General features: G+C 34.8%; 2 protein-coding genes across 4 annotated transcripts in view; one reads left to right on the top strand and one right to left on the bottom strand.

Annotated features, from left to right (window-relative positions):
- mob2a (MOB kinase activator 2a) overlaps nt 1-15,330 on the top strand; it is an 86,240-nt gene extending 70,910 nt beyond the window's left edge. For all 3 annotated transcript variants that reach the window (XM_056451803.1, XM_056451801.1, XM_056451802.1), the window contains 4 exons: nt 937-1,100; nt 4,570-4,663; nt 9,543-9,667; nt 12,210-15,330. In XM_056451803.1, the coding sequence (XP_056307778.1) occupies nt 937-1,100; nt 4,570-4,663; nt 9,543-9,667; nt 12,210-12,481 (655 nt within the window). In that variant the 3' untranslated portion in view covers nt 12,482-15,330. The remainder of the gene's footprint in view (nt 1-936; nt 1,101-4,569; nt 4,664-9,542; nt 9,668-12,209) is intronic.
- A 6,712-nt stretch (nt 15,331-22,042) lies between these two features.
- Nucleotides 22,043-24,349, bottom strand: kcnj11 (potassium inwardly rectifying channel subfamily J member 11). The gene has a single exon (XM_056451911.1). The coding sequence runs from the start codon at nt 24,239-24,241 to the stop codon at nt 23,096-23,098; it is 1,146 nt and encodes a 381-aa protein (XP_056307886.1). The 5' UTR covers nt 24,242-24,349; the 3' UTR covers nt 22,043-23,095.
- Nucleotides 24,350-26,406: the final 2,057 nt, after the last annotated feature.

The raw sequence follows: 26,406 nt of genomic DNA, 5'->3' as shown, positions 1-26,406 counted from the left end.
CCATGGGACAAGGGCGATCACTCAAAGCAGAAGTGTAAATCAGTCTAAAGTAATTTTACAGTACTGTAAAATAGAAGCCCACACAAACAACTTTGGCTAATGCTGTGTTAACGAATAAATTGCGATATTCGCATGTAAATAGAACCATGAACATTTTCAGGTTACTTGTGTAATTCGCGTGTCAAATTCACAATAGATGTAGATTTGCATCATGGGCAGGGCTTTCTGGGCTGTCTGCCTGGTGACTCTAGCTTTATTGTTAAATAGCTTTAGGAAGGCTGAAAAACAGCGTAGATTTGTTCAGTGCCATGTCCGAGTTCACTAGATCCTTTCAATTATGCATCCAGCTCTGTGAGTTTCATCAACTCCTCCAGAAACTGTACCTGGATGATGGAGGCTTTCAGCGGTGCTTCAGACTGAGCCAAGCCCAGTTTGATGAGCTGTAGTATGGTGTCGGCAAGATTTTGCCTCGGGACATCTACAAAATGTCATAATCACGTCACTACAAGAGCAAGCTCATGATAGGTTAACGCAGTACGAATATCCTCTGAAGTTCAGATGTTCCAACTCAATCAATTCACGTGTTAAGTGCGCCAAACATGCAAAATGCTCAACTCGCACTGCTTCATTTGTACGAATTGCGTTATCTGCGCCGACTCATGTCTATTCATGTCTTTGCATTGACTTAACATGTAAATCATTCGCGCTTGATGTTTCTTCCGCATCTGGTTTGAACATACCTTTAGGGTTTCACTATTTTGGTGAAAACTTTTCTTTTATGGCAAGGTTCAAAGGTTTTGCTTTTTATTGTCACAATTTAAACATGGGAAAGATTGAAAATTACTTGCGTATTCTTTACAGCTAATGACAGTCACCTTTGCTTCACCCCATCTTTCTCATCTTAACGTGTCCCTCTTTTTTTTTTTTTTGTTGCAGGAAATCTAAAACGAAGCCCAATGGAAAGAAAGCACCTCCTGAAGAAAAAAAGCACTATTTGGAGCCAGAGTACACAAAAGTGCGGGTTGCGGACTTTGACCTGAAAGATTTGGTGGCGTTACCCACCAAAGAGATAGACCTCAATGAATGGCTCGCCAGCAACAGTGAGTTCACCACAAAAAACGTTTACGAGTGTTTGCTATAGTTTGGAGCTTGGAATCATTGTCCATGTTCAGAAATAACTTGTCAGTTGGAAGTTTGGAATATCGGTCACATTTTAGTGTGTGTGTTCACAAAACTATTTTACTGAGCTCTACCTTTTTAATCCTTGTATAATATTTGAGCAAAATGTGTTATTTAGAAATTTCTAAACCTTTAAGGACTTGACAATCCAATTCGATTACAAAACAATTCTTGACCTACATTTTTTCCCCCTATTTCTTCAGCTGTGCCAATAGATCTTTACATTTTAACCAGAATTGGAGTTTTACTTTAGTTTATGATTGGAATGCATATATTACAGTGCTGTCATCTTAAAAATCTTATAAAAATTGTATATTAAGCTATTCATTTATATTAAGTTATATTCACCATGAACAAGCTCTGGACGTAAAAATAAAATGCCAGATTACAAAAAGCAATTTATTAATAACAAACAGTTACTATTCAAAAAGAGAGAGCATAAGCATTTTGTTTGTTTATAACCTTATAGTAACCATCTTACAAACAAATGTGTTCAAAGCAAAAAAGGTTATATAAAAATAATATTTGGAAATAATACTGGAGTACTTGCTTTTAATTTAGAGCCACAGAACTAGTTTGAAAACAAAGCAGCACACAATGCTTCATTCTTTTGCAATACTTTCATTTTCATTCACAGTGCATGTTTGCAGAACAGGAGTTGCGAGTGACATATTAAAAAAATCAAAATTCAAATGCATACACAACCCCTCATGACCTTGAAATAGTACAAATAAAACACTGATAATAACAATAGAATCTAAACTATGCAGAAATGGATATTATGCAATAAAAAACTAAAATAAATTAAGAGTTTCAATATGGAGTATAAAAAGTACAAAGTAGAAAAATATATAAAAGAGCAGAATAATATATGAATTTGCTGTAATTAGTGGACATGCATTACATTAATGACACACTGTCCACATTCTGTAATGATTCTAAAGCCACTGATTGAGAAGCTTAGCGCTGTGCTACATGCTACAATTTGTGGGTTTGTCCATAGGAAGCAAATTTGGCAGCCTACATACAGTTGAAGTCAGAATTGTTAGCCCCCCTGAAATATTAGCCCCCTGTTTATTTTTTTCCCCAATTTCTGTTTAACGGAGAGAAGCTTGTTTTCAACACATTTCGAAACATAATAGTTTTATTATAATTATTTAATAGTTATTTAGTAGTAACTCATTTCTAATAACTGATTTATTTTATCTTTGCCATGAAAACAGTAAATAATATTTTACTAGATATTTTTTAAGACACATCTATACAGCTTAAAGTGACATTTAAAGGCTTAACTAGGTTAACTAGGCAGGTTAGGGTAATTAGGCAAGTTATTGTATAACGATGGTTTGTTCTGTAGACTATCAAAAAAATATATAGCTTAAAGGGGCTAATAATTTTGACCTTAGAATAAAAGCTGGTTTTAATCTTTTAAAACCCATTTTAACCGAAATAAAACAAAAAGTAAAAAGCACTGCAGTGTTTGGATGGTAATTAGTCTACGGTTATTACTATGATGTGTATATTCCACAGAAAGTGTGAAGCAGATTTATTAGTTCTACTTACATGAATCGCGGTGCGCTCATGGCATTATGAAAAGTTCCGATGTTTTTCAACTAGGTGTACCTGGAAAATGCGTGTGCGTCCATTGGAAATGACAAACTTACACCCTTAGCTTATTGGCATTGCCTAGGCATGCACTCAGCAGCCACATTTTAATAAAACTGTAGCCTTCATACCAAAACTTCACACCGAAATTTTGTTATCGTCATTGACAAAAGTGTACGGTCGAAAAATTCTGATACTGATTTTATCGCCCAGCCCTATGTGTGATATAATGTCACAAAAAAAAGTTAAATGTCCTGTTATATATACTAATAAATGTCCTATTATGTAAATGGTCAGTTATAAACTGACATCTGTGAGGTAGAAGGTAAATGCCATTGTAAAATGGCTTTAACGTTATTTGTGAATTTGTAAATGTATATATTGCAACGGCAAAAAAGATTGAGGTCCTCTCCAAGTATTGCACAACAAGTCGATATATTGATTATTGTGACGAGCCTAGCAGGCATACTCCGTCACGATCTAATTTGAATACAGAATCGATACTGAACTTTTGAGAATCAATTCAGAATCAATAGAGAATAATATAGCAATGAATCGATTATTATTTTCTGACACCTGATTGAACTAATTTTTGAAACTGAACTAGGAGGTGGTAAACTAAGGCAACTTCATTAAAGGGTTACTTCACAGAAAAATTTTAATTCTGTTATTAACTACTCAACCTCATGTCGATCCAATCTTAAAAGACATCTTCAGAGCATAAATTAAGACATTTTAGATTAAATCCATTCAGCTCTTGGATCCTCCACGGTCCCAAGACGTTCAAACATCAGAAAAGAAACCAAAAATATTGTCAAAACATTCCATGTGACTCCAAGAACACTTTTGTGTGACAAAAAAAAAAAAGTTTAAAATAACTTTGTCTACGTTTGTCAGGTCAGGGTGCACATTTACTTTGTGTCGTGCTGCTGTCTCTTACTTTCTGGACATTGTACTGAGAATATATAGGCAAAGTCATATATATATATATATATATATATATATATATATATATATATATATATATATATATATATATATATAACACTGAAGTCACATGGAATGTTTTGACGGTTGCTTTTCTTGACGTTCATTTTTGTCTATCTATGGAGGATGTGGGAGCTCTGTGATTTCTTCTAAAATATCCTAATTTTTGTTCTGAAGATGAAAGAAGGATTTGGAACAACATGATGGTGATGAGTAGATAATTACAGAATTTTGGCTGAACTAATCCTTAAGTTTTAGCTTCATAGACCCAAAATTGTTCACAGAATATGAACCTAAATATTAATTACTGTGACAAGCGAAATGTTTAAAAGTGACAAGAGAAATGAGTAGTTGGTAAGTGCTGCTTATTGACTTGGAGGCTTCTTTGACACTTGTCAACTAAAAACGTTAATATTTTTACCATTTATTTACATGACAGCAGTTTTGGGGACTTGGATAATTTAATTTTGTTAATTGTGTAATGTGCATTAAATTCTGCTGATATCAATTATTTATAGATAATTGGAAGGCATTCTGGAATTCCTTATTTATGAATTGGTATATATATATATATATATATATATATATATATATATATATATATATATATATATATATATATATATATATATATATATATATATATATATATATATATATATATATATATAATTTTACACAGACTTGCACCATGATCTTGACTATAATGGCTTAAAATGATAATAATGGTCATTGTTTTCAGCTTTAGTGAAATATTACTAAAAGATTTGTTGCAACTTTTTTGTTTGTTGTTTGCAGCAACAACCTTCTTCAATCTCATAAATCTGCAGTATAGCACAATCTCAGAGTTTTGCACTGGGGACACATGTCAAGCCATGACAGCCTATAACACGTAAGTCCTTTCTTTCTTTCTTTCTTTCTTTCTTTCTTTCTTTCTTTCTTTCTTTCTTTCTTTCTTTCTTTCTTTCTTTCTTTCTTTCTTTCTTTCTTTCTTTCTTTCTTTCTTTCTTTCTTTCTCTCTTTCTTTCTTTCTCTCTTCTTTTTTTCTCTCTCTCTTTGTTTCTTTCTTTCTTTTTTAACTGCTTCTAAATCAGATATTAGACATCTTTTTTATACCATTCAAATTGATCGCAGATCAGCCCACTGACTTTCGTAAGAATCTGTGTTTCTGGGTCTGATTCGGCTTAAAGCATGACTGGAATGAAAGCTGACACACATTTTACTTGAACCCAGTGCTTGTTTGCATCTCAGATGTGTTTTGAAAAAGAAAATACAAAGGAAGTATTCTCAGAGTACACGTTTTGTAAGTTTGTTTGAGACGGAACCAATTAAATCGCCTCTAAGGCCTATAGATGAACGTTTCCATTGGCTGTTAGGCTGTTTGAGAAGATCAGGGGCAAAATTGAAGCAAAAAGTGAGACTTGAGGTAAATAAATTATAACATGTTTGTGACAGAATCCACTTTACAGCGTTTACACAACGATTTAGCCAGTATTGGAAAGGTTTTTCCGTTGCGTTTTAAAACGTTTGGCTACAAAACAATCCGCGATCCAATTTAACAATCCAATTTACACATCTGCTAAAACAGCCAAAAACACTGTATTACGTATGCCAGGTCTATGTAGAATTTGCAGTGTGTAAGATGTGTCTCCACTGTTTGTTGTAATGTGAAGCAAATCCACACATTGCAGAAGAACCTTTAGCAAACACTTGAGCAACAATAACACTACCACGTACTCCGCCATTGTTGTGTGTTTGTTCGCTCTAGCCTTTAATCTACGCCTCCCTAAACACGTACCATCATCCTTTCTATCGTTTCGACTCTCATTTTCAGGTGTTTACATGGACATGACAGACAGCTGGGATTTAATAAAAGTTTTAATAAACTTCTGCTTTCTATGCCGTTTTCAGATTTATGCGATTTTTAGTCCCAAAAGTGAGTTTATCGTGTAAATAAACAGAAAAAATGCAAAAAGTTTCCCTTGGAGTCCTTTGACTGGCTGTTTTGCACATTTGATGATGATGATGTTGATGATGATAATAATAATAATAACTGTTTACTGTTATTATGAATACAAAAATGTACAATATCAATAATATTATAAAACTGTTGTTCTGTTGTTAATATGTATTTCTCTGTATATTTATATATTTATTTAAATTACATATATTTAACAACTAAATTAGAGATCTTTTTTTCTATTTACAACAGATCATTGTTAATTTATATAATAATAATAATGTAATAAAACAAATCACAACAAACACATTATTCTTCTATAGACTATTATTATTATTCAATTATTAATGTTTAATATAATTATTTATTATTATTTTAAGTGTTTTCAACAGTTTTTGGGTTGCCAGAACTGTATAGTGCAATATCTTTCTTTTTTTTTTTTTAAAAAGTGTAAATGTTTTTATTATTTTTATTATTATTTTATATTTATTTTTTTACAGCATTTATATGTTGTTACTACTGTAAAAAACAAATTACAATAGTACTTGTAGTGGATATATAAGTATTGAACACATCACCATTTTTCTCAGAAAAACATATCTCTAAAGTTGCCGTTGACTTGGAATTTTCACCAGATGTTGGTAACAACCAAAGAAATCCATAAATGCAAAGAAAACAAATTTAATTAGTTTGCAAACGAAGTTATGCATAAAAAGATGAAATGACACAGGGGAAAGTATTGAACACATGAAGAAAGGAAAGTGTAGAAAGGCAGTGAAAGCCCAGACAACAGCTGAAATCTCAGTAGTTATTCAGGAATCCTGGTCCCTTCATCATTGTAAATTAATGACTTCAGTCCAACATCTAAATTAGGAGGATGATGAAGATTAAAATAGGGTGGACATTTTAGCAAGACAATAATCAATAAGACAACCTAGGAAACTCTCAAATGCTTTCAGAGAAAGAAAATCAAGCTGTAGAATGGCCCAGCCAATCACCTGACTTGAATCCAATAGAGAACAGGAAATGAAGATCAGATTTGATAGACGAGACCCACATAACCATTGTGATGTTTACACTCTGTTGAAGTCTGTGGAAAAACTCACATATGATCAATGCATGTGACTTCATTCTCCATATGAGAGGCATCTTTAAGCTGCCATCCCCAAAAAAGCATTTTATATAAAATATTAAATGCATTTCAGTAGTTCAGTAATTTCTCCATGTGTCATTCCATTGTCAATTCATTTTTCAGATTTTTTCTTTTGTTTTGTTATACTTTTATGTTTGTATTGTTTGGGTTTTTACCAAAATCTGGTTTAATTCCATGTCAACAGCTCCTTTAGAAATATATCCTTTGTTCAATACTTATTTTCCCCACTGCAAGTACTAAAATGTATTTTTCCTCATTGAACTTATTTAAGTTTTTATCTGAAATACTTTAATTCAGCCTCATTCATTTTACCAAATTCCATCTAGTTTAGGCACGGCGGTCATTCAGAAAATTCCCCTAACGTTAGAATCACCCTAAAGTGGACCCTAATCTGAGTTTCATACCTCCACATGTACATTCCCACAGTGTTGACTTGAAAAATGTTCGCTTAACCCGTTCACCCTGTTTAGTCAGCACAAAGCCTGGGTGTGAATCGCTAAATTCACAATCTGACCCTGTAGAACCAGATACATGACTATTCATTGCAGAAGTTAAAAGACAAGAATTAGCAACACACAAAACGCAAACAATTACGCACTCACCCCAGGCATACCACAAAGGGCAAGGATGGGTGCGCTCGTCCAAACGCAAGCCGCATTTTCCATCACCTCTGGTTTTCAGTTGATTGATGAGAAGACAAAGGGAAGGGACTGTGAAGCACACATAGATGCAATAATTAAGTTTCATTTTCATCTATTTATTGCTGAGGCTTTTAATAGTATGCTTATACACAGGAGGAAAAGTGTAGAAACTATTTTCACCTTTTTTTTGTACCTTATACTAACATTTAAATGGAGGAATAGATGATTGAATGAATAAGAATATTCAAGAATAAATTTTAATGAGTGTATGGGTGTTTCCCAGTGATGGGTTGCAGCTGGAAGGGCATCCGTTGCGTAAAACATATGCTGGATAAGTTGGTGGTTCATTCCGCTGTGGCGACCCCAGATTAATAAAGGGACTAAGTTGAAAATAAAATGAATGAATGAATGAATGAACGAATAGAGAATTTTGCAATTATGTTAAGAATTAGTTTAAGAAATAATAATAATAATATACACAAATATAATAATAATAATAATAATAATAATAATAATAATAAATAATACGTTTATAAATGAATAATAAACAACTTTTTGAAAATTAATGTTTCTGGATTTACTATTCTCACTCTGACAGTGAAAATTAAAACACTTGTAAAATTACAGACTGATCATTTCTTTGCAAAATATTAGTATTTTTACAAATATTTAAATATTATGTACTCCTCATCAGTGCTGGGTTTAACTCGTTACTCGTAATGAAAAGTAAATTCCAAGTAAAAGTAACGCATTAATTTAAAAATAAGTAACAATATTTTTTACTTTTTTGAAAACGTAATTTGAATTAAAAGTCTAATTGACTTTAAAAAAATAAATTGCTGAAATAAAATGAAAGTAGTCACAATGAGTCACGCAGTCAATGAGTGTGTGAACGCATCGAAGAAAAGGAAAAGGGGATTACAGTCTCAGTGATTTTATTTAAGACAAATAGTACAGAAGTAGCAAACTCGTTGCTTTAAACTTTCATGTACATACAGCATGTATAGCTCTGGGGTCAGGAAATGCTCAGATAAGATTATCCTAAAATGTGTTTTTAATGTGTTTTTTAAAGGTAAATGTAGGTGTAGGTTAAACATTGCGTTGGTAATTGCAGAACTCCTCTGTTTAAAAAAGGAAGAAAAAAAAAACAAGTTGTGAAAGAGATCAAGTCTCAGCCAGGTAATAAAAAGTAACGCAAAAGTACATAATGCATTACTTACAATAACGTTATTAATAACTCAATATTGTAATGCATTACTTTCTAAAGTATTTTTCCCCAACACTAGTCAGCATGGCAAAATAAATTAGTTAATTTGTTATTAAAACTATGTTTAAAAAGAATAATTATAATGTTTTCTTCAGCTACTAAACTCAGATATTGTTTAACAAATTAAGTTAGTATTAACTAAATTAATTATACAAATTAAATAGTTTTAAACAAAGCAAAAGCAAGAGAGTGGTCATAAAGAAATATCCTAATACCCATTTCGGATTTTAAAGAAATGAAATAAATGAATAATAAGGTTTTTATTTCATTAAAAGTTACATTTCTTGCGGTGTTCTGATATATGATAACTGCTAACAGCTGGACATGGAATCTGTAACACGTCAATCTTAGACATTCGAGAACATTGAGAAATTTGCGGGCTTTCCGATCACCGTTTGCCTGGCTGTCCATTGATCTGTGTTTAAGTGCCAGTTGGGCTTAAGTTTACCATGGCGGTTATTTCAGTTAAAGGTTTAGTGGTTGAGTGGTTTTTATTTGGTTTGGTGTTTGAGTCCTGCTGTAGGGTCAGTTATGCGGACAGTCTGCATTCCAGGAGATTTGTAATGTCTACATCCCCTTGCACCCACAATAGCCTCCCAAACTGACTTTCGGCATGCGCAACCCTCCTTAAAAAGGTGACGGCGGCTGCATTCCAGTTGCTTTAACAATAAAGCGTTCACCTTATCCTAATGTGTGTGAAAAGTGACTCACAAAAAGTTAAATTTCCCCGTTTGTCATCTTTTTCCACAGAATATACTACTGGTATGACGAAAGGGGGAAGAAGACAAAGTGCACAGCGCCTCAGTATGTCGACCTCGTCATGACGTTCGTGCAGAAATTAGTGACGGATGAAGAAATCTTCCCCACAAAATATGGTAAGTGCGTGTGCGTGTGTTTGTGTGTGGGGGGGAGGGGGGTTAATCGGTGCCCTTTTTCAGTCATAATGGAGAACTACAAGAATAGATTTTCTGGAAGTTTGATGTAAGATGTCCAGGACCACTGCTACCCTCTTGTGTTCATATTGTGAAATGAGCCTTGTGAATATATACAGCTACATATTAGCTTTTGGTAAAAAAAAAAAATATATATATATATACACATATACACACACACACAGTGCACCCGAAAGTATTCATAGCGCTTCCCTTTTTCCACAATTTTTTATGTTACAGCCTTATTCCAAAATGGATTAAATTCAATTATTTCCTCTAAATTCTACACACAATACCCCATAATGACAATGTGAAAAAAAGAGTTTTTTAAATTGTCGCAAATTTATTAAAAATAAAAAACCTGAAAAATCACATGTACATCAGTATTCACAACCTTTGCTCAATACTTTGTTGATGCACCTTTGGCAGCATTTACAGCCTTAAGTCGTTTTGAATGTGATGCCACAACTTGGCACACCTGTCTTTGGGATTTTTGCCCATTCCTCTTTGCAGTACCTCTCAAGCTCTATCAGGTTGGATTGGAAGCGACGGTGTAAAGCCATTTTAAGATCTCTCCAGAGGTGTTCAATAGGATTTAGGTCTGGGCTCTTGCTGGGCCACTCAAGTACATTCACTGAGTTGTTGTGAAGCCACTCCACTGATATTTTGGTGGTGTGCTTTGGGTCATTGTCCTGCTGGAAGATGAACCGTCGCCTCAGTATGAGGTCAAGAGCACTCTGAAGCAGGTTTTCATTAAGGATGTCTCTGTACATTGCTGCATTCATTTTCCATCGATCCTGACTAGTCTTCCAGTTCCTGCTGCTGAAAAACATCCCCACAGCATGATGCTGCCAACACTAGGCTTCACTGTAGGGATGGTATTAGCCTGGTGATGAACGGTGTCTGGTTTTCTCTAAACGTAACTCCTAGCATTCAATCCAAAGAGTTCAATTTTAGTTTCAACAAACCAGAGAATTTAGTTTCTTATGGTCTGAAAGTCCTTCAGTTGCCTTTTGGCAAATTCCAGGTGGGGAGTGGCTTCCGTCTGACCACTCCACCATACAGGCCTGATTGGTGGATTGCTGCACAGATGGTTGTCCTTCTGTAAGGTTCTCCTCTCTCCACAGAAGAACGTTGGAGCTCAGACAGAGTGACCATCGGGTTATTGATCACCTCCCTGACTAAGGCCCTTCTCCCCCGATCACTCGGCTTAGATGGCCGGCCAGCTGTAGGAAGAGTCCTGATGGTTCCAAACATCTTCCACTTACGGATGATGGAGGCCACTGTGCTCATTAGAACTTTCAGAGCAGCAGAAATTTTTCTGTAACCTTCCACAGCCTTGTGTCTCGAGACAGTCCTGTCTCAGAGGTCTACAGACAATTCCTTTGTCTTCAAGCTTGGTTTGTGCTTTGACATGTACTATCAACCCTGGGACCTTATATAGACAGGAGTATGCCTGTTCAAATCATGTCCGTTCAAACTGAATTTACCACAGGTGAACTTCAGTTAAGCTGCTGAAACATCTCTAGAATGATCAGTGGAAACAGAATGTACCTGAGCTCAATTTAGAGCTTCACGGCAAAAGCTGTGAATACTGATGTACATGTGATTTTTCATTTTTTTTTTATTTTTAATAAATTTGCAACAATTTCAAAAACTAATTTTTTCACATTGTCATTATGGGGTAATGTGTGTAGAATTTAAAGGAAATAAATGAATTTAATCCATTTTGGAATAAGGCTGTAACATAAAATAATTTGAAACAAGCGCTATGAATATCTTCTGGATGCTCTGTATGAAAAGATTATCAAGAAAGTTTTTTAAGTATTTACGAAAATAGTTTTTCTTCTGGAGAAAGTCCATATTATTAGCTCCCTTAAAGGGATAATTCACCCAAAAAAGAACATGTACTTACCCTTAAATGGATCAAATTAGGGCTGAACAATATATTTTCTGAGCATCTATATCCCATTTTACATATCTGCAACAGTCACATTGCAGGATTAGATGAATTATTAAAGATTAAAAGATAAAGATCTTATTATTCCCAAAATTATTTATACTATGATGACTATGTTATGTTACATTCGATTGTTCAATATTGTATTTGAATACTGTTAACATAAAAAGTAACTAAGTAACGCAACTAGTAATGCAACCATAAAGCATTGTTTATTTATTTATTTTTTCTTGTAATTTATTATAATTTATGCAGATACACTGCTTAGAAAACGATTGATAGATCTAAATGAATGAAATCTTTCCAAATAGAGCGATTCAAATCATCTGGTGATTGCACATAATACCACAGTATATATCGCAATGTCAGATTCTTCCAATATCGAGCAGCCCTAGTTCAAATGATCAAGTTTAATTAAATCTGAAAAAAGTATGCTTAGTCTGTGAGATTTATTTTTAAATGATTATATAATCAAAAATTAAATCATTTAATCATATAAATAGAATTATCTCAATTTCTTTTCAGGCAAAGACTTTCCCAACTCGTTCGAGTCTCTGGTGAAGAAGGTCTGTCGGTATCTGTTCCATGTGCTGGCGCACATCTACTGGGCTCACTTCAAAGAGATTGTGGCTTTGGACCTGCAGGGACACTTGAACACACTGTACACACATTTCATCATCTTTATCAGGGAATTCAACCTGATCGACCCCAAGGAGACCTGCATCATGGACGACCTGTCGGAGGTGCTGTGCGTCCCGCTGCCCCCGACTGCACACAATCACGTCACCGAGAGATGAGCCCAAAGTCTCATTCACAGAGCTCCTCGACAACAACAAAAAAATGGGGGATGACAAAAAAGTGAGGACGAGCCCCTCCATCACTATTCCTCAGCCTCTTGATGATCAAAAGGTGGGGATGAGGGCCGGTGGTCTGCAATTGTTGTACCAGCACAGATTGGTGTGAATGTTTCCTACAGGACAAAACAATCTGTCTCCATTGTCATTTATATAGGAACAAGTTATATATTAATTTGCTTTTTTATTGTTATTATTATTGTTTTGCGCATGCGCTCTTGGAGTTTTTTTTTTTAATTATTATTTTATTTTAGGCAATGGTATTTCAGCTCCGCTCTCATCAGTGCCTTGGATATATAGCTAAGGTATTGTCTGTTTATATGCAACAATGTTTAGGAATTTATCATCGACCTCTGGCTCCCCCTTGTGGAGGGAGTGAAGTCACATACCGACTGACTGTTCGTAATCTCTGCAGCTTTATTTCACATAAAACTGTACTAGACTAGTTCAAAGTCTCTCGCGCATTTATATTCCAAGTCATCATCCACTTCCTATTTTTTTTTATTTAAAATGATTTTCAATGATTTCTTATTTACTTTTGAACCTTTCGTGTAATTATGGTAACATCGAAGCCTGTTTCTGCCACTGAATAATACTAATAATATATATAGGCTTATGTATGTATGTATGTATGTATGTATGTATGTATGTATGTATATATAGTCACTACTTTCTCAATGGATTTACGAGAAAAAAGTCTGATTTCGAAAATATAAACGTGCTTCTGAAGAAAAAATCTGCTATCCAAAGACAATCGCAAATTCAAAATTGAGTTTATATTTGGCAATTCTGACTTTTTCCTTAGAATCAAGAGATGTATGTTAACGTGAAATTGTTAGGTTTAACTTTTTAAAGCTCTGCTAGAACTGGAAGTTGATGAAACTTTTATTTCAAAATGTTAAAGTACTTCCACCTGACACAGAACATTGAGAAGGAGACGGGGCTTTCTTCTTGCGCATCATTTACTCGTAGCAAACTAAATGTGAGAGGGGCGTGGTTGTAAGAATATTGTGGCTGAAGTCAACAACAAACATTGTTTTTTCTGTGGACTAACTTGCCTGGGATAATGGGCCATATGCACAGCTAGTGTTTTTCAGCCAATGATGAACTTCCAGTGAAGTTATGTGACTATTTTCAATTTCATAAGAATCCTTTTACAGCATCGATGTTGTAATGTAATTCAAATATAATCAGTTAAATAGACTTAATCGTTCATTTAGTTTTTAAAGTGTAAAAAGAGTCGAAAGACCGTTTAAACGCAGGCACCGTCATTAGCAGTAGGCTAGCGCAGAAATTCCATTGAAAATACTAAGGGTAAAATTCATTTCCATATTTTAAAGATATGTGGAAAAATATAATTTAATGCAGTGCTTCTTGTTTGGACTGATACCCACTTTATATCGTATCTCACCTGGGCAGTGAAGATCGCTTTTTTAAAGAAATCAGCGATTTCGAATGGGATGACAATTATCCCTGCTAAAAAAACTGCTTAAACCAGCCCAGCCTAGTTTTTGAGGGGTTTTGGCCATTTCCAGGCTGGCTTCCATCCATTTCCAGCCTGGTCTTAGCTGGTCAGGCTGGATAAAAAGACCAGCTAAAACCAGCCAAACAGCCTAGGCTGGTTTAAGCTGTTTTTTTTTCAGCCTTAACTGGAACCAGAAGCCCTGGCTGACTGAAATATAAAAAGTCTGTGTGTACAAATCCCATTGTTTACCTAAAGATTAACCAAACATTTCACACAGACTTTAAAATCACAATTACTTCACAATAACTTCGAAATTCTAAGATGCAAAGTAACAAATGTGTGACCTTAACTGTTACAAGTTTTGAGAAAACAACCATCCAGGTGTTAATTTTCCCGCTTATTACACGGCTGTAAGTCAAAAAGTAAACAATTAAAGACAAAATACCTACCTTTGAAAGAAGAAAAACAGCTGCATCCGTTCCGTTTTTTTCAGTCACAAGATGGCGCCAAACAGCCGCCTCAGAGATGAGCTTAGAAAAAAGCATGTGGGTACTCGCTCAAGATTTGAAGTATCCGGATGACGAGCTTGTGTTATTAGCATCAGCGGTTGTTATCTGTGAGTAATATACCTTGAAATGTTATAAGTGACCAATCAGAATTAACTATTTTACAATTTCTGAACTCGCAATTCAGAAATTTTCCTCTTAGAACTGCAAGATGCTAATTGTGACACAATAGCTCAAAATTGCAGTCCTGAGAAAAAAACTAATAGCTGTCATTTAAAATATATGCCTATTTTATTATTCTGTGGCAGAAATACTCTAATGTTCCCAATAATGCTCTTGAGAAAGTCTGGACTTGCTCAGTGTTTTTTTTTTGACAAGGATATTAGCGATATCTGCATGTCTGCGCCCTCAGAGAGATGCTGCAGACACTGACACATAATTGTTGCATGGCAGTGGACTTGGTGTGTTGCATTGATGAGAAAAGCACATCACCAATGCTGAAACCCTTATTTTTTACTTCTTCCTTTTTTTTATACAAGTTATCAGAGGTCATGATTATTGTGGCAGCCCACTTGTGTAGAAAATGCACATTAAGTCTTTTTTTTTTTACTCTCTCCAAGGAAATTAATTGTAACTATAAAAAAAAAATCACAATTGCCTTTAGTGAGAGAGCATCTCTCCTATTATTTTATTTATTTTTTACTTTATTTGCAGAGTTATTTGGTTCTTGCTTTCTTTTATGTATTTTAATTATCTAAGTTAAAAGCTACTCAATATTTTAAGCTCTGCAAAATATAATCGAATAAAATCAAGAAATGCCATTTCTGTGTTGTTTTTATTTCTGAGAACATTTTGGTTGGAACATTCTATGAACATCCATATTTTAATAGCATTCAGTAGTTTGCTAATTAAAAATAGTTTACTAGTAAGTATTTACTAGTTAAATACTTTATTAGTAGGCCCACACAGAATCTGCACGCGCAGATTTTTAGCCCATCATTGAGTCTATGTATTTACTTGTGTAAATGTGTGTAAATTTATATTTACTCCGTTTTTAAATTAATTTCACTAATGTTGTGATATAATAATAGTAATATTAAAATGTTCATCATTTATTTACAATACAGTTTGTAATATTTTCTGTCTTTTTAGTACAGCACTTATCAACAGGGGGGTCCCGGCCCACAAGGGGGCCTCAGCGAGCTCTGTAGGGGGTCACGTCATATTTTTACAATTTTTTTTAGCAGTGGACAGTTGGGATCAAGTTGCTTTTGTCCATTTTTTTGGTCAGCCAGGGGATAAAATGAACTAACTTCGTCCTCCACGAAAAAGGCTTAAGCAGCTAATAGTAATGACTAGGCCCACACGGAATCTGCGCGTGCAGAATTCCGCAGATTTTAAGCCCATCATTGAATCTGTTTATTTACTTATGTAAATTTATATTTATTCAGTTTTTAAATTAATTTCAGTAACATTATTGACTAATATTAAAATGTTAATGTAATTTATTCACAATACAGTTTGTAAAGTCATATTTTCTCTCTTTTAGTAGATATATAGAAGACTTGCTTTGTTTACCAAATAAAGTGGATCTAATTGGATTTGCATTGTAAACATTAAATAGGCTTTATAAAGTTAAAAAGGTGTTACTTTTTTGTTCATATATTAAGGTTTTAGTTATGATACTCCCAAAATCATTCCGCATAAATCTGCAGATTTTTTGCAAAATTCTGCGCAGAAATAGCGAAAAATGTTTGCAGATTCTCTATGGTCCTAGTAATGACTCAACCATACTGGACCCAATTGAGGAAGCTCCAAACATTTCCGGTCACAGCGCTAGCAATACTTGAATCACGAAATACCAAGAGTGTTACCTGAACTATGGTTTTATTCCATTTTCTCGAAGAGTCCCTGACCTAGCCACAGTGCATTAATTTAAAGGCCAAAGGCTTACGTTTTTCAGTTACAAATGGCCTACTGATGTTTTGTTTTTATATTTTACATTAGGCTATTATTTACGCATAAACATATCTAAATATGGTAATAAACATAGAGTTTGTTTTTAAACAACATTTTTTTTGTCTTTACTGCAAACAATGTGGAGGGGGGCCATACAATATTTTCCAGGGAAAAAGGGGGTCTCAGGCAAAACAAGGTTGGGAACCACTGTTTTAGTAGGTATATTATACGAGACTTGCTGTTTTGACCAAATAACTGGATCTAATTGCATTTGCATTTTAAAAATTAAATAAGTAAATTTATTATTTTTTATTTCATATTGTTTTTCGTTATGATATTTGATAAACTCATTCTGTATAAATCCACAGATTCTCTGCAGAAATTCCAAAAAAAGGCCTACAGATTCTGTCAGGCCCTATTTATTAGTTGGCTTTCTCACAGATTGTGTAGTGCCAAATACAAACTAAATGACCACAAATGTTTGTAACAAACAAAAATGCTGTCCACATTTCAGGTAATATAAATACCAGTTTAATTTTTATTTTAAAACTACTTTATACCATATCACATGTATTTGAAAATGAAAATTCTTCCATCATTTAATCACTTTTCCCAACCTTTATGAGTTTCTTTCTTGTTGAACACAAAAGAAGATATTTTGAAGAAAGCTGAAAACCTGTAACCATTGAGCCACCATCCCTCAACCCCCCCCCCCAAATCCCCCCCCCCCCCCCCCCCCAAAAAAATAATGCTTGAAAAAAAAAAATAGTTTAATAGTTAAGAAATAGTTTGCTCTGATCTGTATCTTAAATAATATTAATAATAATAGATAACTACAATATACATTTGACCACCCCTATAATGGTTCATACCATTGTGAATGCATGTTTGCTCCAAAAATATAAGCTCATGGGTTTGAAACGGGCAAATCTAGAGCACCGACATACAGTGTAAGTGTTCACAAAACATGTTTCTTTAAAAAAGGTGTTCACACGTGTCTGTAAAACTAGATGCATAGTTTGTATTTTATACACTGGCTCGCACATGCAAGTTAAACAGTAAAATAAAAAAATATGTGCAGTCTTTCATGGTCATTCATTAATAGGTGCAGGAAAGCAAACTCGTCACCACTTAGTTAATATCACAAATGTCATTGAGAACCACTCAATATCCCTCAAAACACTGAATACATGTTTGTAAGTTTGATTAATAAATTAGATGTTCATTGAGGCATATTTCCAAACATACCCCCCCCCCCCCCCGATTGTCAGTGTATAATTTGTGCCCTGTTTGGAAGCGCTTGAGGTTGAGTGAATTATGATTTTCATTCTTGGGTGAAATATCCCTTTATTGAATACTTTGATTACTGCATAACTCACTAGTAATTGTCTATTATTATGAACATTATTGACATATTTGGTTAACTTGTTGCTTTAACATTGTCCTCATTTGTAAGTGACTTTGAATAGTGGTTCCCAAAGTGGGGGTTGCTTGGTGATTTCCAAAAATCTAATTCATTTGATTAAAATAGTAGAATTAACCTACAGACAAAAAAATTTATAGTTACATTTAAAAAAATGCAAACAAAAATCCATTAGTCTTTTTGCAACCACTGGGGGGATTACATTATATTAAAGACAGCAATAGCGTCAGATGCAGCAGATTGATTTTTATGGCCTCATGTTAAACTTTCCAACACCTTTAGGGCACTCACATATATTTAAAAACAATTTAGGCCACAACGAAACATGAAGTATGGTCTCAATGAAACAACGATAGACTTAAACCTATGGTATGTGTGGAACATTGTGTTGAAGGTTTATATATTGATTAACCACCTCTAAGGATATTGGGAGTCGTGAGTCATGGCATTGTTATTTTGGGTTTGCGAAAAGTTTGGGAATTCCTGGTCTGAAATGATTACATGCAATCAAGTTATTTGGTGGTTTAATTGCGGAGAGTGAATATTAAACAATATGGAGCTTTACCAGTATCCTAATAACAACTAAATAATTTGGCCATGAAAAGCAGAGGACGATCTCAAGCCACAGCACAGAAAGGCTGACAACAAAACTGCATTCAAACATTTTGTCTACCATGGCTGATCAAAAAGACAAAATACTGAGTAGACTAATAGTATTCAAGCCTGTTCTGGAGAGATAGTTCAAAAACTCACCATGGCTTGATGGAAAATGTACACTGTTAAAAATTTCCTGTAGAAGCTACAGTGACTTACTGGAAGCAGTTCGCCAGTAACTTACTGTAAATAAGCAAAAATACCATATTTACAGCACCATTAATCTTGCAATATGTGTAATTACAGCATTGTATTTATTTACTGTAAAATAAACAGTAATTTTCACAATGCTACTTTAACATACAGTAACATACTGCATAACTGTCCTACAGTACAGTCTAGTTCATATTACAGTTAAATACGGTAATTTACAAAAAAGCTGACTCATGGTAACCTTTGATTTGGCCCACCATCCCATCTGAGAAGAGGAAGAATTAAGAGAGGGAGGATGGTTTAGAGACTGTAATTTCTAATTTAATGTAACCTTTTTTTTGTTTTATTGCTAAGCTACAAAAAACTGAAATATGAAATGTTTCAATGAAATGTTGTAAATTTTAAATGAATCTATAATAATAATAATAATAATAATAATAATAAATCTGTAAATCATTTTTAAAAAATGTTTTTTTTTTAAACGTACGTACTGTCACCCGACAGATAAAGGACAATGACATCAGAGCATATATAGGCAACGGAAGATCTGCTTGACTAGTGTATTCAGGGTTATAAATGTTTTTATTGTAATAAGTTAGCATTTAAAATTATCTGCCATTGGTTAATATGATTTAAAGTAATATTTTTTATTTATTTTTAAACTTTAGACTCTCAGTGATATTTGGTTTTTGGCCCTTCATACGAAAATAGTACTTTCTATGGCAGGGGGTGCCAAAACAGAGGGTTTTCCCAAGAGCCTGAAAAGTTCTTTCTAAAAAACATTTTTTTTTTAGGTGAGAAAAATATTTTCATAACCTTTTGTGGAATGAAAAGGCAACATGTTAAAGGTTCTTTTAATTGCTATTAACACTGATAAACAACCTTTTAAAGCAGGGGTGCCCAAACTCTGTCCTGGAGGGCCAGTGTCAGGCCCGGCCCTAACCCTAGCCCTAGGCAAGATTTCAAGTTGCGCCCTATAGCATCGCAGTAAATGCCACTGCTAGTGTACATAAACTCATAAGAAACTTATTAGCTTTGTCTTTGACATTCTTTTATTTAAATAAAGCAATTGCACATTCAAAATACTTAGAAAGAAGCACTTGCAACGGTGGGACTGAAAAACCTCAGCAGTGCATCTGAAAACAATAGAGGAATCCCGGTTGTTAAAGGGGCATGAAATCCCCCTGTCTCAGCAGGGTGTTTTCACACCTCTAGTTTGAAAAAAGTCAGGAAAATGGGTGAGTCCAGCTTTGTTTAGGTGGGAGTGTCGAGCGGTGAAAGAGGCAAGGAATTGCATGAAAGGGGGAATAGTTTCATTACGTGCACGCGCTGATTTTCACGACGGCAACACAAACACATGCAGGGGAGATAGACAGTGACTACGTTTACATGGACATCAATAATCAAATGATTAGCCTTAATCTGAATAAGACAATAATATGATTAAGGTGTTTAAATGAGTTGCTTTTTGAATGTTCCTTTCATGATCCCGTTTGACATGTTATAGCACATAGTTCGATTAACGTCATTGTGTTACCACGCTATCCACGTTTCCTCCAGAGTTTCATGTAATTTCAGGTGTTTCATTCTTAAATTGTTGACTTTAACAGCAGTTTGGCACTTTCAACTTCATTTAGGAACATTTCATGCATGCCCCCCGAGACAAACAAGATATCACGTCGAAGAAATATGCAGCGCTCGTGCATTGTGAAACCTGCATAACGGTCTTTCATGCACAACTATGCATAAATCATTGAACTATGCATAAATAATTTCAAAATTAAATTATGAGATGATTAATTATTCTATACACATATTCTTGCTCTGTCATTGACTGCATATAAATAGACTATTTTTAAATCAGATTCTCTCTTGCATATTCAACATAAAGAGCAGATATACTGTCACTTACAATCAGTAAATGTCACACAGAAGACTCACACTGTGGACACTCAATTTCTCTCATCAAAATATTTCCTGAATATTATTTTTTACACAAACCTCATTCTATCTTTGAAAAGATTATAAAATTGCTTGAATTTGTGGACGTATTAGTCCAGTTATATTAATCTATTATGAATGTTGACTGGATTTAAAAATAATTATATTCATCTTTATCTTTATTTCTATAGCGCTTTTACTATGTAGATTGTGTCAAAGCAGCTTAATATAGAAGATTATAGTAAATTGAAACAGTGTCAGTCCAGTTTTTAGAGTTGAAGTTCAATTTTGTTCAGCGTGGTTTCACTGCTGAAAGTCCAAACACTGACTGAAGATCAAATCAATTGATGTGCAGCTCCATAAGTCCCAAACCAAGCAAGCCAGTCGACAGCGGCGAGGAAAAAACTTCACCAATAACTGACCAACAATGGTTATAATAACTACTCATTAAAGCCATATTTGTGCTTATATTGAATTAATATAATATGCAAATCCAAGCAAGGACATTATTACGACATATTTGCTATTCCATCATTTAATTACTTGAAATTTACACTTTTACACACTTTTTACACTCTCCCAACCCCAAAAATTGCATGGCGCCCTTAGCATTTGCCTATTGATGCCTATGCCAAGGTGCTGGTCCTGGGCCAATGTCCTGCAGAGTTTAGTTCCAACCCTAATTACACACCTGAAACAGCTAATCAAGCTCTTTCTATGTGTACTAGAAACTTCCCACGGGCGTGTTGAAGAAAGTTGGAGCTAAACTATGCACCAGCCCTCCAGGACTGCGTTTGGGATCCCTGTTTTAAAGAGTCCAGTAAGTAGTTTTGTAAGTAGTGCAGCTTCAGACTAAATTTTGTGATCTAAATACATTAAGAAAACGCTGAGGCAATGAGCAGTTCACCCATCATTTACTCACCCTTGACGTGTTAGGATTTCTTTCATCTGTTGAACACAATTGACTACTAAAAGGTTGGCTTCCATAGGCGTTTCTACTATGCCTGTCATTCGTCCTTCACAGTTTCTTTTGTGTCTCGGAAGAAAGAAAAGTTTACAGCCGTGTGAGGATATAATGGGGCGAACTATTGGGAACAACAGCAAAAAGTTTAGCACTACTTGGCATGACCACAAGATGGCAGGCTTTCTCAGAAATCGCTCTGACGCACGACGTCTGTTTACGGTTTTGAGCATTAACTTGGTTCATGAATATTGATTAACCTAAGTGACTGGGTAGGACGGTTGCCAAGCAACGTTGACACGCGCTAATTAAATTCTTAGCAGGATCCGGTGCACCGACATGCATTATCATAAAATAAACCAAGTTAGACTGTAGGAAAACCTAAAATGTTAATACGTGGCATGCATGTAAAATAGGAATACAGTACAAATAAACAGGCTGCTTATATTATAAGGCAAGCATAAAATATTCATTTTATTAAACATCATGCACTTTTTTCATTGCATATGCAGTTATTCAATACCCTGAGAGCTTTAATCAAACGTGCATAGCCTGTCTCTCACTAAGAGATCTTTATATGAAGAAAAAACGTCTTCCAACAGTATACTAAATGAAAATATATAGGCAACAATCTCTATATGTTAATGCTCTAGTGTTTATACATACAAATGTAGTATTTCACTATTAACCTCCTGAGAATTGCTTATTTTTTGTCCACTGTAGAGGACATGTCTGTTTTGTTGATTTCAATGTTTTTATGCATCTTAAATGAGTGAGAGAAGAAAATGAATTTTCTGTCATCAAAACAATAAACCGTAAAAAGGTGTCCTTTTTACTAAATGTATTTTCTGAGCAAATAATATTAATAATGACTAGAATAACAGTATGTATGTATGTATGTGTGTGTGTATATATGTATGTATTAGTCAGGCACATTTTTAGAATAAGATTAGTTAATAACACATAAAAAAAAAACTGTTAAAAGATCATAGTGCAACCCAAATGAAAATAGGCCTAATTATTTTAAATCGTTCGGTTTTACTAAAACGTGTTTAATCATTTAAAGTGTAAAACTTTAGTATCTTATTCTTTTATATATTAATTCATTCATCACAATGCTTATTGTTTTATTTTTTAAATAAATATATCGGTTAGTCTGAGAGATGATGGAAGATTATTTCACTCATATTTGACATTTAATTTTCACAAATCACTTTTGAAACATGAAAATAGATACGTGTAAATAAAATGCTCTGTATATAAAAGCACGTGTACATTTAATAGTATTCCATCAACAAAATGCGTATCAAACATTATATAATTGATTTCAATTCTTAATTTAAATAACAATAATCAATCGATACCTGATTGATATTAAAAGGTTTAATATATATTAAGTCTAGGGAGATTTAGAACTATTATTTGAAGTAAATAAAAAAATCTATATTAAAAAAACCCTTTTGTCGTGTCTCAGGAGGCTAATGACAGAAGCAAGTCACATTTCTTTGGTGTTTGGGTGTTTGACTCTTCTCCTCACTGCTGCGCACGCGCCGCTGGTCTCCTGCAGTTTGAACCTCTCCATCCCTCCCGCTTCATCGAGAGTCCGCGCGCTGCTGCTCGGCGTCGCCACTTTAACGGTGTTTCCAAACTTTGAGTAGTCCACAGCATACATCCCGTCCTCTTCAGACACCGTAGGCACAAACCTGTGACCCCATAATATCTCCTCGGACAGGTAAGAGGTCCTCGCTTGAGTGGTGATGCCGGTGGTCTCCACAACGCCTTCCAGGACGACAATTACCTCGATGTCCTCATGCAGTAAATCGTCCGCGGACAGATCATATAGAGGGCTGTTTTTGTCAATTATGTGACTGATGATGAGGGGGGACACCAGAAAGATGCTGTTGGTGCCCACCGGGTTGTCCATCTGGATGTCTATCTGGTCCAAAGGGACCATCTCGCCTTCGCTGGTGACGGTCTTTCGCACCACCTGCATGTGGACGGTGGCACTGATGATCATGCTCTTCCTCAGGTCACCGAGGCGAAACATGAAGCACAGCTTGTTGTTTCGGACAGTTATCACCGCGTGTTTGCTGAAGATCAGCGTTTCCGCTCGCCGGTTTGCTTGCGCCGTTTTCATGAAGATGCATCCTAACATGATGGCGTTGATCACCAGACCCACTATGTTCTGAACAATCAGTATGACGATGGCCGAAACGCACTCCTCCGTGATCATCCGTCCTCCGAAGCCGATGGTCACCTGCACCTCTATGGAGAACAGAAAGGCTGAGGAGAACGAGTGGATGTCCGTTACGCACGGCACAAAATCCTCGCCTTTCAAATCCAGGTCTCCGTGCGCGAAGGCGATCAGCCACCAGATCATCCCGAACAAAAGCCAACTGCACAGGAAGGACATGGTGAAGATCAGCAGAGTATGAAGCCATTTCAGATCCACTAAAGTGGTGAACACGTCCTGTAGAAACCGTCCTTGTTCGCGAATGTTCGTGTGCGCGACATTGCACGTTCCGTTCTTGGCGACGAATCGCGCTTTCCGCTGTTTAGTCTTGAATTTGGGCTGTAACACATCCTCCGCCAACCGAGTCAACAAATAATCCTCGGGAATGAGTCCTTTTCTGGACAACATAACTGGTCCATGCTACGGTTTCGCTGGCGCGCTGCTAAGTTGTATCATGGCACAGCTTTTGCGCACACTCCGCGTGTCCGTCCAGGCGCTGCGCGCGCACCCGCTCACTGAAGGTGAGGAGGTCCCGTGGGAAGGCGCCACTTTTAGTGCACCGGCTGCCGCTGCCTGTCAATTGCAACCGGATATTTTCTCACACATCCTCAGATGAAACTGCGCTGCATAGAGCAGACACAGGGCATGCGTTCGAACGCGAACTTTACCACAGAAAACCTCTCTGCGTCAATAATTAAAAGACATGTACTGTACACACCACTATATTCATGTCAGTGAGGGCTGCAGTACAAACTGTACTATAGTCCATAATGATGTAGCCTGCTCATTACAGCAACAAGCGTTTGTGGAAAGCTCTCTCCCAATTATAAACCTTGCCTATTCATTTAATTTCAAATATAATCATTTTTAATGCATTTAACAACCTATCGAAACTCCATTTCAATATAAGATACAACAATTTCTGTTTATATATATATATATATATATATATAAATACACACACACAAACACATTTACGCACATGCACACACATAGTTGAAGTCAGAATTATTAGCCCCTCTTGAAATTTTTTTCTTTTTTAAATATTTCCCAAATGATGTTTAACAGAGCGAGGACATTTTCACAGTATGTCTGATAATAGTTTTTCTTCTGGAGAAAGTCTTATTTTGGCTAGAATAAAAGAAGTTTTTAATTTTTTAAAAAACATTTTAAGGTCAATATTATTAGCCCTTTTAAGCTTTTTTTTTTCAAACAGTCTAGAACAAACCATCATTATCCAATAACTTGCCTAATTACCCTATCCTGCCTAGTTAACCTAATTAACCTAGTTAAGCCTTTAAATGTCACTTTAAGCTGAATACTAGCAGCTTGCAAAATATCTAGTAAAATATTATTTACTGTCATCATGGCAAAGATAAAATAATTCAGTTATTAGAAATGAGTTATTAACTACTATGTTTAGAAATGGGCTGAAAAATAAACAAGGGGGCTAATAATTCAGGGCGGCTAATAATTCTGACTTCAACTGTGTGTGTATGTATATGTATGTGTGTATATATATATATATATATATATATATATATATATATATATATATATATATATATATATATACAATTTTACTAGCAAATAGTTTATTATTATATTTATTATATACATTCTATAACATAATAAAATATGTTCATTGCATCTTACTTGTATTTTACTGTAGTTTATCACACTCCATTATTGTGTGACACATTAACACAAGGTTTGCTTAAAGCTATGAACACCTCTAATATTACAAGACATCAGTTCTTTACTATTGAGTAGTCTACTAAACCATGTTGTACCACATTTGGCTCTAAAAATATTTTTGTATGAAATTTTGCAAGTTATACTGTATACTGCAAAAATAATTTGTTACTACAGCAAAAATATTCCCTTAACCCTTTAACTACCCCACCAAGAAAAAAAATGTTTGGATTGCATTTCTTAACTTAACACAGTTAACACACGCATTTTTTTCAACACATCCCATAATTTCTAAAATGTCAGCCTCTACTAAATGGTTGATATATATATAGTTTTATGGTAAAAGTACAGAACGTAATACATATACAATGAAAATCTGAAAATATGAAGTGTTAGACCAATTTATTTAAAAACCTATTCAAAATAAAACATTTTTGAACACTAAATCATCTTTATTTTTTTGAAGTATACCATAAATATTTTAAATGTTCATTTAACATGCTTTCTTGTTTAGTTTTTTTTTAATAATAAAACCAAAATCAAGTGTAGTAGTAGTACAACAGGATTTTGTTTGATTTATTTATTTATTTTTTTGTAAACCAACAATGCTGTGTGTGTGTGTGTGTGTAAACCATTTTTATAACAGTCATTCTTTAAATGACTTTAAGTCATTATTTAAAACAGTAAAAACATGGTCAGCTGTTTGGTAGAGGGGCAGTCAAAGAGTTAAAAGCGACAAGTTGCCTTAATTTACTACCCTGATTTTGTTTCAATCCTCTGATACCTACGTTTATCTTCAGAACACAAATTTGAGATGAAATCAGAGAGCTTCCTCGTCATCCAGGACTTCAAAAGTCCAGAAACAAGCCTTCAGTGGT

Source organism: Danio aesculapii, chromosome 25 (genome assembly GCF_903798145.1).
Source record: "Danio aesculapii chromosome 25, fDanAes4.1, whole genome shotgun sequence".
In the NCBI taxonomy this organism is placed as follows: Eukaryota; Metazoa; Chordata; class Actinopteri; order Cypriniformes; family Danionidae; genus Danio; species Danio aesculapii.
Note: the sequence above shows the minus strand (reverse complement) of the source record. Positions and strands in the feature narration are given on the sequence as shown.

What these genes read in the sequence shown, in the direction of transcription:
- kcnj11 (XM_056451911.1), bottom strand. Translation starts at nt 24,241, where the DNA reads ATGTTGTCCAGAAAAGGACTCATTCCCGAGGATTATTTGTTGACTCGG.